General features: G+C 42.0%; 1 protein-coding gene across 8 annotated transcripts in view; it reads right to left on the bottom strand.

Annotated features, from left to right (window-relative positions):
• LOC102907684 (protocadherin gamma-C4) overlaps positions 1-12900 on the bottom strand; it is a 200658-nt gene that overhangs the window by 138564 nt on the left and 49194 nt on the right. Inside the window, exon 1 of one of the 8 annotated variants that reach the window (XM_042264434.2) lies at positions 1127-12482. The exons of the other annotated variants lie outside the window; for them this stretch is intronic. Coding sequence (XP_042120368.2) covers positions 1127-3550 — 2424 coding nt within the window. The 5' untranslated portion in view covers positions 3551-12482. Of the gene's footprint in view, positions 1-1126; positions 12483-12900 lie in introns of those variants that run through there. 8 annotated transcript variants of the gene reach the window in all.

Genomic DNA, 12900 nt, shown 5'->3' with positions numbered 1-12900 from the left:
CAGGAAAAGGGCAAATATGGGAAGAAACAGCCAAGATGCAGAGATAAAGAATGTGCACATAACTTTCACTAAGGACTGGCAAAAGTTGGTAGAGTGCTTGCCTAGCATGCACAAAGCCCTGGGTTTGATTCTCAGCACTGTGTAAACCAGGTGTGGTAGTGTACACCCCTGAAGCAGAAGCAGGAGGATTAGAAGTTCAAGGTCAGCTAAGTGAGGACAGCCTGGGACACAGGAAACCTTGTCTTAAAAAAAGGAAAATGACTCTCCAGTGACAAATCTCCAATCTCCACCATTTTGGAAGATATCTGCAATTATTATGTAATACTGAGGGAAAATGAAAGGCTAAGATCTTAATTGTACATAGTAGATTGTTTAATTCCATTTTCAGCTTAGAAGAGAAATTGCTTAACTGTCCTAGGAAAAAGTCCTTGCGAATGAGATGTACAAAATCAATGGTACAGAAAAAAGGAGCAAACAAGTCTAGAGTATGAAATAAAAGCTTTTCCCAATGAAAATCAAGAAGAGACCGAGCTCTGCTGATAAAAATGAAGAACATCAGAATTATATTATTTTAGTTGCATTTTCATTGCTGTGATGAAAACATCTTAAATTCATTTGAAAGGGAGAACGATTTGTTTTTGATTCACAGGTTCAGAGTTTCATTCACTGTACCCTAGCTCTGTTGCTTTGAGGTTGTGGTGAGGCTGAACATCACAGTAGGAACATGTGGTAGAGAAAGGCTGTTCACCTTGTGGTATCAGTACACACAAGTCCAGGGGTAATATTTACACCCTTCAAGGTTGTATCTCCAAGAAACCAACTTCCTCCTACTGGAGACCCCCGACCCTTGAGAGCTTCCATCACTTCCCAATAGTCCACCCAATTATGAACCCATCAGTGGATCAATCCATTGATGAGATCAGGATCCTTACAATGCAATACCTTTCCAAAAGCTCAAGTCTGACTACTTTTATTGGAGAGCAAGCCTTGTATCTCTGGGAGACATTTCATAAGCAAACAATGATAAATATCATTCATTGCAAAAGAGAAAAGACTTTACCAATGTTCAAAGAGAAAATTACAATTTCCTGTTTCTTTTTTTTTTTAATAAAAGCAATAAACTTACCTGATCAAGAGAGTCTTCCTCTTTGCAAAAAGTTAAATCTTCCTGTGTCAGTAAGGGCTCATTTTTCTCACAACCCTCCTGACTGATGAGCGTGTGGGCATAGTTGGGCTGGGGAAAGATCAGATGGCTCTTCCTTGAGTCTGCTGTGAGGGAGACCTCATGGGAATAGGTCTGCAGAAAAGCCTGCACCCCGTCAATACCCACAAAGTGTGAAGTGGACAGATTTGACACACCTTTCCTTGTGGCCTTCAGCAATCTTGACTTATGCCAGTGCCACAGCCTGAGTACAAGTAGCCCCATGACAAAAGCAAGAAAGATGCAAGAGACGGTGGCCACGGCCACCACCAGGTAGACGGTAAGGCTTGAATCATCAGATTTGTGTGGGAGATCAAGGCTGCCCAAATCAGCCAGGATGTCAGGAATGCTGCTGGCCACAGCCACAGTGAGTGTCACAGTAGCTGAGAGAGGAGGCTGGCCGTGGTCCTGCACAGCTACCACCAGGCTTTGCTTCAGAGCATCTCTGTCCAGCAGGGCCCGAGCAGTGCGCACCTCACCCGTGTGCAGCCCCACTGAGAAGAGCCCTGGCTCGCTGGCCTTGAGCAGGCGGTAGGACAGCCAGGCATTCTGTCCCGAGTCTTTGTCCACTGCTACCACCTTGGTTACTAGGTAACCAGGCTCTGCAGAGCGGGGAGCCAGTTCCACACCAGTGGAGCCATCAGTGGGGAGGGTGGGGTACAGGATCTCAGGTACGTTGTCATTCTGGTCCAGCACAAACAAGTTTAGTGACACATTGCTACTGAGTGGGGGTGTCCCTCTGTCGCTGGCCGACACCAGTAGATTCAGTTCTCTAAACTGTTCATAGTCAAAGGAACACAGTGCATACAGGACACCGGTGTTGGAGTTGATAGAGAGGAAGGAGGACAGAGCTGTGCCCTGGAGGGTTTCTTTGGTCAGAGAGTAGATGATTTCAGCATTCTCTTCACTGTCGGGGTCCACAGCTTTCAAAGAGAAGATGGAGATGCCCTTGGGGTTATTCTCAGGGACATAAACCGAGTAGGACGATCGGGAGAAGACTGGTGGGTTGTCATTAATGTCTGCCACATCTAAGGAGATGAGCCTGGTGGTAGACAGAGGTAGCGCTCCTCTGTCCGTGGCTGTCACAGTGATGTTATAGGAGGACACCTGTTCCCGATCCAGTTCTGCATTCGTCACTAATCGAAAATAATTGTCTAACGATTCTTCCAATTTAAATGGGAGACTTTCTGCGATAGAGCATGTTACCAGGCCATTCTGTTCAGAGTCTTTATCATAAACTTGAAAAAGAGCAACCACCGTCCCCGGAGGTGCGTCCTCAGCAATTGCTCGGCTACCAGATGTAACGACCACTTCTGGTGCGTTGTCGTTCACATCCAAGATGGTTATTAAAACTTTTGCTCTGTCTTGAAGACCTGGCTGATCCCGGGCTTCAACATCCAGCTCATAAAATTTCGAATCCTCATAGTCTAGAGTCTCAGAGGTGGAAATTTCTCCAGTTAAACGGTCTAAGCAGAAAATCTGCGAGATCTCTTCTGTGATTGTTACAAAGGAGTATGTTATTTCTGCATGGACTCCTTCATCCTGGTCTGTGGCATTAACTGTTAACACCCGTGAACCCACTGGCAGGTTTTCAGGAACACTCACACGATAGACAGGCTGAGTAAATACTGGAGCATTGTCGTTCGCATCTACGACAGTTACCAGAATTCGTGCCATGCCTGTTCGGACAGGGTCACCACCGTCCATGGCAGTGAGGATCAGATGGTGAACCGCTTCTCCCTCCCTGTCCAGGGTGTGCTCCAACACCAGCTCCGGGTACTTGGGCCCATGGGCTTGGCTTTGCACATGTACTGAGAAATGACTACTGCCGCTGAGCTTGAAGCTCTGAACGGAGTTCTCTCCCACATCAGGATCATAGACACCCATTAATAGAAAACGAGAGGATGGAGCTGCATTTTCGGGAATTTTCACTTCCAAGTCTTCCTTTAAGAATCGCGGTGCATTGTCATTAATGTCTACTATTTCCACTTCCACGGGATGCAGACTTAGTTTATCCTCCACAAGGACGTTAAAGCTCACGAGGCAGGGCATGCTCTGAGCACACAGCTCCTCCCGGTCTATCCTGCCTGCAGTGACCAAGCTGCCGCTTCGCGGGTTCAGAGAGAAAAGCTGCGACCTACCTCTGGAGACGATGCGGATCCCGCGCTCCGCCAGCTCGCGGGGCTGCAGCCCCAGATCCTTGGCGATGTTGCCCACGAAGGAGCCTTTGTCCAGTTCCTCGGGAACAGAGTAGCGAATCTGCCCAGCTTCGGAACCCCACAACCACCACAGGAGATTGAAAAACAGGAGCAGCTCGCCGCAGGGCGGGCGCCTCTGCAGAGCCGCCATGACTAGCTTGTTAAAGACTTCCCAGCGATTACTGGAAGGACGAACAGCTCTGCCCCACTTTGTAATGCACAAAACCAGAGGTAAAGGCCCTTAAATGAACAGAGACCAGTTGAGAACCATTTCAGGTTAGAATTTCTGCACAGCGTTTGATATCTCAACAGGACACAACCCAGTTCCCACTGATTTTCTTGCTCGGGTTAGGGAACAGCGACACTTAGAGTCTTAAGTTCATACTGCACCCGTTTTGCGACACTGGTAGAGGATTTTATATCTGTTAAATATGCAGGTATGTCATTTATATTTCTCTCTATAAGAGAGTGAATAAAACAGAAGAATCATATATTCAATTTCAAATGATCTTAAGTGTTCCCTGAAAAATACTCACTTATTATTATTATTATTATTACTATTATTATTATTATCATTTTGTGTGTGAGGAAGTATTTCTTAGAATCTTGTAGAATAGAAATGGTATCACACTTTTCTGGAAGTCTTGAATCATCACCTGCATTTGCCCATTTTCAGTAAAGCCATTGATAACTACAAACTCATTCTGAAAGAATCTACTACAGTGTCAGGAAGTAGAAGAGCTGCCATTTTTAGATGTCATTGTCTGTTTCCATTAATACTTAAAGAATGGCTGTAACAGAGGCTACATTTGTGTATGTTTTTTAAAAAATGCAAAGGAAGTGAAAATGTGTAGGTTACATAAAACATTTTTTTATTGTAAAGTCAAAGTCAATAGTTTTTCTTCTCTCTCTCTCTCTCTCTCTCTCTCTCTCTCTCTCTCTCTCTCTCTCTCTCCAGGGCTTGTTTGTGTAGCCCTGATTGTCCTGGAACTCACTTTGTAGTGTAGACTGGCGGCAAACTCAAGAGACCGACCTGTTTCTGCATCCTGAATGCTGGGATTAAAGGTATGCACCACCACTGCCTGCCAATAAATTTTTATTTGAGGGATTCCATGTGTAATTTCTTCACTGTCCATTGAGGTCACCAAAGTTCAAGACTTCTGAAAACTACCCTTCTCAAGAAAGATGCTTAATCCAGTTATGATATCAGCCCCAAATTCTTTTATCTCTCCTTGAATTAAAGACATGTACTCAGTACAACTGAAACATTCTCTGCCAGAGGATCTCTGTCAATTTCTTCAAACAACTCACTTTTAAGAACCTCTCACGTGCTGACACTTCACATCTGTTAAGAACAAATTCAGATCATATTCATTCCCATCACCTCAGAATATTGACCTGTATTTGGATATGCCAGGGCTACATCGAAACGAACATCCATTCACAGGTATTTTTCACACAGACCTCATGTTCAAGACACGCCTCATTATCCATGTCAGCATCTCTTTGAGTTGTTTTGCATGTCATATTCCTTCTTGCATGTATCAAACTCATATCGACAATGAGTCTTCGGTTGAAAATGAGGACTTATTTTTGCGCCTGTCTTCCATGCTACATAAACATTTTAATACATTTATTTATTTTATTGTACACAGGATATTTGTGATTGACTGCTGGTAAAGTAAGTGGATCATTTAATTGTATAGAGTCCTGTTTAATTCAGGAGATAGTGTCTGGGGTTGGGAATTGTGGTTTGAATGAGAATGCCCCCTGTAGGCTCATATATTTCATTGCTTAGGGAGTGGCACTGTTTGAAAGGATTAAGAGCTGTGGCGTTGTTGGAGAAGTTGTCTTTGTTTAAGGAAGTATGTCACTGGGGGTTTCAAAAGCCCAAGGCAGTCCCAGAGTCTGTCTCTTCCTGCTGCCAGCTGGATAGATGTAGAATCTTTAGCTATTCCTCTAGTATCATGCTTGCCTGCATGCTGCCATGCTCCCCACCAGAACAATGGACTAAACCTCTGAAACTGTAACCAAGCCCAATTAAATGCTTTCTTTTACAAGAGTTGCCACAGTCATAGTGTCTCTTCACAGCAATAGAACAATTACCAAGACAGGAATATAATTCAGTGTTAGCATGCTTCTTTAGGATGTTCAACGCTTTGAATTCAATGCCAAGCACTGTAGCAGGCCTTTTTTGAGCTGCTAGTCCCCCAAATCATGCCACAGAGAGTTATTATTAATTATGAAACCTTGGCCTTAGTTTAGGCTTGTTTCTGACTAGCTCTTAAAACTTAAATTAAATCATTTCTACTAATCTATGTGCTGTCATGTGGCTCATAGCTTTTTACCTCTCCTCCTGAAGGTCTTGCTGCCTCTGCTTTTGGCTGGCAACTCTGCCTTTCTTCTTCCCTGAAACCTCTCTGGCCCCAGAAGTCTTGCCTAATCCCTTCCTGCCTGGCTACTGGCCATTCATTTCTTTATTAAATCAATCACAATGACATATCTTCACACAGTGTAAAGGAATATTCTGCAACATTCCCCCTTTTTGTTTTAAAAAAGGAAAGGTTTTAACTCTAACATAATAAAACGATAAGCAATAAGAAGAATTATCAGGTTAGAATTACATTTACAATGTCCAGTCCATTTGTATTTGGCAAATTTAGAGAAAATACTCCAGTATCTATCCTCTCTTGATGAGTCCAAAGTTTTATACCTAATTTACTTTCTATCATGACTAATGGGAATTTTAACTATAACTATCTAGTCTTCAACCTCATCAAAGACCTGAGAAGGATATAATATTACCCGAGTAAACAGGAAGTACAGAGCAAGTAACTTCCAAAACTAAGAAATGACAGAGACATCTGGCTGCCTGGACAGTTACCCAAGGTTCCTCTGCAATGTTAGGGTTTCTATCTTTGGCCTAAAGGCCTAGAATATCTACAGACTTTTTTGAAAAGCAGGAAGTTTTGAAGGACTGTCCTACTTTGTCTTGGCAAAGTTATGCAGTTGCCTTGTTTTGTGTCCTGCTTGTCCAATTTGGACAGCATAGTGTCAGCAGTCAAGGCAAGGGTAGTTTCTTGCCTAAATGGCTAGCTTTTACCACAAAGAAGGCAAACTCCATATGAAGGTTCTTCAATGATCATCATCCTTTTTTTGAAGTAGATTGGTGCTGCCAGGGGCACACATGTCTCACTGTCATGAAAAGCCTTATGTTATTATAACATTTTAAATGCCATATTCTGTAGGTCTTTGGAGTATTTGAAGACCACCTATCTATCTAAAATATATCTCCATATAACCTTGAAAACATATCTAACAGGACTATAAGTTTGATTGTTATAGATGACTATTAGCCTGTATTTATTATCCTAAATAGCTTTCAAGGACTAGAAATTTATATTACTTTTTAAAATGAGCTGCATAGGTACAATACCTTAAACAAGAATAGAAACATATATACAGTATAACAAAAATAACCTTAAATTTGTATCAATATACAAAAATCCATACCAATGTAAATATATTTGAGACTAGTGGTTGTTCAAAAGTAGACTCAACAATCTACCCTTTATCCTATCATTTCTATGCTACATTCCCACCTTTTCCTTTCAGAAAGAGATCCTTGAATCTAATCTCTTTTGTTCAGCCTTTTTCCTGACCATAACCAATAACAACTTGTAACCAACCCTCCCAAATGATGAAAAAACATCCATATCCCATCGAATGACCAAACCCCATATACCCCACCTCTTGGGAATGTGGACACCATGTTCTCTAGACTGCTTCCTGTTGCCTGGAGGTGATGGAATCTTTAGGGAACTCTGAGAACACTGAGATAATGGTGAAGTCCTGGAAACACTAGCCATAACATTTGCTGTGCATTCTCTGAGCAATGAGAAAGCACAAGGATTATCTGGAGCCCTGGCTAGAATAGTCTGTGAGGTTAGACCATCTCAGCCAGCAGCCTTGAAGCTGTTCTGAATACAGAACTCTGAGGGAACTGAAACAGAGGCACTCTGAGAGGCTGGATTACCTGAGCCACCCATTTTTTTAATTGGTGTCTGGTCCCCTTGCTCTGAAAACACACAAACTTTTAAAGATAACATCATACATATCTTCATTAACACAATTATGGACTATATATTGTACACAATCCAGCCAAAGATGATTTTTTTTTGTTTTATGTTTGATCAGGTACATCATTTTTCTTGTAGTTTTTGTAGGTATATTTCTTCATATCTATAGTCAAGATTTTCAGGTGCTCCCCGCCCCCCCCCCCCAATCAAACCTGATTCTCTTTAACCTTGAATGAATCCACAACCTTTCATTTCTTGTGGAAGCAAAATCATAACCTCTTCCCCAACACAATACATTTTTTGAATTCCATTTCAAAGTTAAAGTATCTAGGCTGGTTAATTCAGCAGTCCCTCCTACAATCCCATGTCTTTCAGCATTTATTGTTCACTCATCAGTATGGAACTGGTGGCTGGCTCCAGCCCACAAGCAGCAACCAGTAGCTGTATCTCTGTATGCTCCTCCAAATCATGACATGGAGTCTTATTATTAATTATGAAAGCTTGGCCTTAGCTTAGGCTTGTTTCTAACTAGCTCTTATAACTCAAATTAACCCATTTTGATTAATCTATGTGCTGTCACATGGCTCATGGCTTTTACCTCTCCTCCTGCATGTCTTGCTTCCTCTGCTTCTGGCTGGTGACTGCCATTCTTCTTCCCAGAGACCTCTCTGTCCCCAGAAGTCCTGCCTAACCTCATCTTGCCTAGCTGTTGACCATTCAGCGCTTTATTAAACCAATCACAGGGACACATCTCCACACAGTGTAAAGGAGTTTTCCACAACAAAACACTAATAAAGGAGTAGATAATATGTCATAATGATAGTGTGATATATTACTTTGTTGAAATGATTTTTATTGCATTGTTTTAGAATTAACAAAATTTTAGGACCATTAGGAGACTTTCTACAAAAGAGCAGTTGCAACACAGATAAGCTTACAAAGGATTTCCTTACTGCATGCTCCACACAAAGAAAAATTAGTAAAACACAACAGAATCAAGGAGTACTTAATCTGCAGTATTTTATCTCTAAGTTAATGAGTTCCCTCCTAGTTACACATGGGAAATATCTGAACAAACCATTTGCAAGTTGATTGAATCAAAATCACATTTGGATTGCTGTAACTGGCTGGCATTTTCAACCCCAAAGGCTTCAATTTTGTGGTAGAACATCTTCGGGCTTTGGACTGAGAAAATTAAACTCAGTATCTGAAGAATGTTAGGCAGTTCATTCAACACACTGCATGATAAATTCCCTTATCATAGTTGGGGAAAAGAAAAACTATGCAGTCTTGGAGCAGAGCTCAAGCTCAAACCAGACTCCAGTGTTATGCCTATAGGAGAGTCACAGATGCAGGGCAATAGCCACAACCATGGCAAAGAGGAAGAACACAAAGATCAAGGCCAAGACTACTACCAGGTAAAGCTGGAGCTTGTCAAGGGGTCAGAGGGGAATGGGTGAGCACTAAGGTCCAGAGATATCTCTTGCAAGCTGTCTACAAAGATTACATACAGTGTAACAGGAACTGATCAGGGTAGCTGACCTTCATTTTCTTATTAGAGTCAGAAATTGGTGATGGACATCATCTTGTCATTCAAACTATGCCCAGTACAACTTCTCCCATGAGCAACTCTAGGCTAAAGAGTCCCACAAGGCAGGAGAGCCAGGCATTGTGTTCAGAGATTATGTCTATAACCACTGCTTTGATAATCAGGTAACCAGACTTTCTGATGGGCACTATAATGTAGAAGAGCCCAGGATTATTGTGCCCCAGCACAGGGTACAGCCTATGCTGGATGCTGTCACTGAGGTGGCCCACCAGCATGCACATGCCCACCTTGACATTGGGGGCTGGAGAATCCTGAATGTGGGACTTCAATGTTAGCTTCAAAGAGTGTAGCTTCTTGTGGTTGTACAAACCCCACTTGGGGCATATGGGACAATAACCTTAGCTCTAGGTCACTGGCCAAGATAGAGTAGGCTACATGGCCAATAAGCCCCAAATCAGGATGTGAAGGACTTACTTGCACAATGGAGGCTCTAGAAGGGGTTGTTCTCAGTTATATGGGCCATATATGAGGTTTTGTGGAAAACTGAGTGTTGACACTGATGTTTGAAATTTACAGAATGAAGTCTGTGCTGGAAGAATGGAACAGATTGTGTTTGTCCACTGTGATAATGACCCTATACTCTGGAGTCTGCTTCTGGTCGAAGACTCCATTTGCTACCTACCTATATAGGTGTATTGAATCTTGGACTATTATAAGTGGAATTTTCCTTTTATTCAGCACAGGATTTCCCCATTATATTTTGCAACATATAGTGTGACTTCCACCATCATTTGCTTGTACCCTAATTATGTAGCTCTTCATTCCTTCAAAGGCCAACTATCCATCAGTGGTGAGTTTCCCCCTTTACTGTTCACCTTGAATGTTGTCTAACTGCCCTATCAGCACTGATAAAGAAGCAGAGGATCTATTCACTGCTGCTCCCTTCTGGGGCAGCAGTCATCACTGTTGGTACCTAGGAGTTAGCAAAGGGGTTCTCTGAGACACTGATCTTACATAAGTCTGGGTTAAACATTGGGAGAATGTTATCCTTTTCATCTGCCATCATGCCCTGATCTATGTGGTGGAGCATCTGGGTGACCTGCCCCTGTCCACAGTGGTGAAGAGCAGGTAGTGGCCGGAATGTCCAATTCTGTTCAGGAACACTTCCTGTACAAGTAACATCTGCCATCTGGGTTCTCTTTTTGAAAAAAAAAGTGAAATGTGATCAGGGCTGAGGCAGTGTGTGGCAGTTTGAATGAGAATGAACTCCACAGGCTCATTTATGAATGCTTGGAAAGTTGGTAGAATTGTTTGGAAAAGATTAGGAGGTGTAGCCTTATTGGAGGAGGTGTGGTCTTGTTGGAGAAGGTGTGGCCTTGCAGGAGGAGGTGTGTGCTGTGGAATTATCCTCTTGTACACTGTAAAGATTTGTCACTCGAATTGATTTAATAAAACACTGATTGGCCAGTAGCCAGGCAGGACCAAACTAAGAGTGGTGGGAAGAGGAAGGGCAGAGTCAGGAGTCACCAGCCAGACACAGAAGAAGCAAGATGAGAATGCCAAACTGAGAAAAGGAACCAAGCCATTTGGCTAAACATAAATAAGAATTATTGGTTAATTTAAGTGTAAGAGCTAGTTAGTAATAAGCCTGAGCTATCAGCTGAGTATTTACAATTAATATAAGCCTCTGTGTGGTAATTTGGGAAGCAGCTGCTGGGTATTTGGGAACAGGCAGGAAAGAGAGAAATGTATGCCTACAGATGTGGTCTTGTTGGAGGAGGTGTGTCACTGGGGATGGGCTTCAAGGTTTCAAAAGTTCATGCCATTCTCAGTTAGCTCTCTCTCTCTCTCTCTCTCTCTCTCTCTCTCTCTCTCTCTCTCTCTCTCTTTGCCTCATAGTTGTTATCTCAACATGAAATTCTCAGCTATTACACCAGTGCCATGCTGGCCTGCCAGCCTGCTGCTGTGCTCTTCACCATGATAGTCATGGACTCACCCTCTGAAATTATAAAACTCCAATAAGCTCTTGCCTCTATAAGTTGTCTTGGTCATGGAGTCTCTTCATAGCAATAGAAAAGTAACTAAGACAGGCAGAACTATCATAACGGACTGACCCCAATATCTCGATATCAGTATCTTGCAAGGGTTCTGGGACAAAGGTAGGCCCAGGTAGTTCCAGTTTGATAATTTCCAGCTCAGTGTTACTTCTGCTAATGGCAGTTGGTTTTTGTTAATATCCTTGATCAGCGCACTTATATTATAAAAGTTTAACAGCTTCCCACCAATCATTTTGAATTCCAATATACAGGTCGACTTCTGACCACAAGTCTGCTCATTATATAGTTCAGGCTGACCTGGAACTAGAACCTGATATAGGCTCAAGTTGGCCTAGAATTTGCCACCCTCCTCTTGCCTCAGCCTTCTCAGTGATAAGACTACAGGCGGGTATAAAATATTATCTTTCTCATCTTCCTCCCAAAAAGTAAGCGGAAAAACATCGATAGTTTCTAAAAATAAAACTGTATAGTAAGAAGCAAGAGATGATCTTTTCCTGTTTCCAAGTACTTATATTTAATTAAGCAAGTAATATTTAAAATGAATTTACCAGAACTTGAGGGTAAGACTATACTGCTGAAGATGTCACATACTTGAGTTGTAGGAGATGACAAAATCAAGCTGGTACCCACCTGGAAGCTTCATCCCTACTGGCTAGTTGTGAGATGGAAGTGCTGGAAGGTTCTATGCACACTACCAGGGGAGAAAAGTCATCAACAGCCTTCGCCAGCTATGAACCTGTAAGCTACAATAACAACTTGCCTGGCAAGAGAATATCACGGATGCAATAGTGGCATGAATGTTATGGGGGTCACCAACCACTTCCTGGTTGAATTTAAAGCCTGCTCACGAGAAAGAACTCATTTTTGGTACCACTAACTAAACCAAAACTCTATGGCTGGCTAAAGTCATTCGTGCTAACAGGACGTAGTAATTTACGAGCCCTTAACTATTTATCTTTATACTCATATATTAGTTCCTCTCTCAGTCTTTATCAGAGAAGCTTCTTTTTGTAGTAGATAGTGAATAACACGGTCACCCATAATGGTTAACAAGCAGAGAATAAAAGACTGTGGAGAGTTCATCTATAAATGGAATGTCTACACTACATCCCCTCCCTGCAAAGCTCAGAGGTCACCACAGAAGAGAATATAGAAAGAATGTAATAGATGCAGTAGACATCTGTAACAAAAAAAGTATTTGTGGGGCATGATAGTCATGAGACACATGAACTCACAGCAGCTGAACAGCATGCACAAGACCTGCACAAGATCAAGCCAACCAAAATACTGTCATGGATGAGGAGGAGCTCAAGAAGTCTCATTCTTATCTGACTCCTGAGTTTTTATTAACAATAGAACAATTTAGATAAATGCCTTGGCTGATGGTTCCTGGGGGAAAGAGAATTTTTTGGGGGGATGTAGAGAGGCTACCCATTCTCCAGCAGATTACTCTGTATACACATACATTACAGGCAGTACTAAATGGACTCTGTGGAGTTATTTTAAAAAGATCACATAAAGTTAGGAGGGAAAAGTGGGGGTGATTAGAAGAGGAATTGGAAGGAGAAGAATGGGGGTTTTGATCAAAACTCATATGTATGTATGAATTCTCATGCAATAAAAAATAATTCACAAATAGTATTGTTCATCACCTCATTACAATTGTCCTCAATGGTGTTTTTACCAAGTAGATTATCAATGGTAAATTGTCTGAACTTGGGAGGTGAGATATGAATCCTTATAACTGAATATATGAAAGAAAGATATTAATGTAGGTTTTTCCTTGGTCCCCAGTTTAGCATATAATCACTTAAAC

Source organism: Peromyscus maniculatus, chromosome 19 (assembly GCF_049852395.1).
Source record: "Peromyscus maniculatus bairdii isolate BWxNUB_F1_BW_parent chromosome 19, HU_Pman_BW_mat_3.1, whole genome shotgun sequence".
Taxonomy (NCBI): Eukaryota; Metazoa; Chordata; class Mammalia; order Rodentia; family Cricetidae; genus Peromyscus; species Peromyscus maniculatus.
The sequence above is the reverse complement of the archived record's forward strand: the minus strand, read 5'-3'. Positions and strand labels throughout refer to the sequence as shown.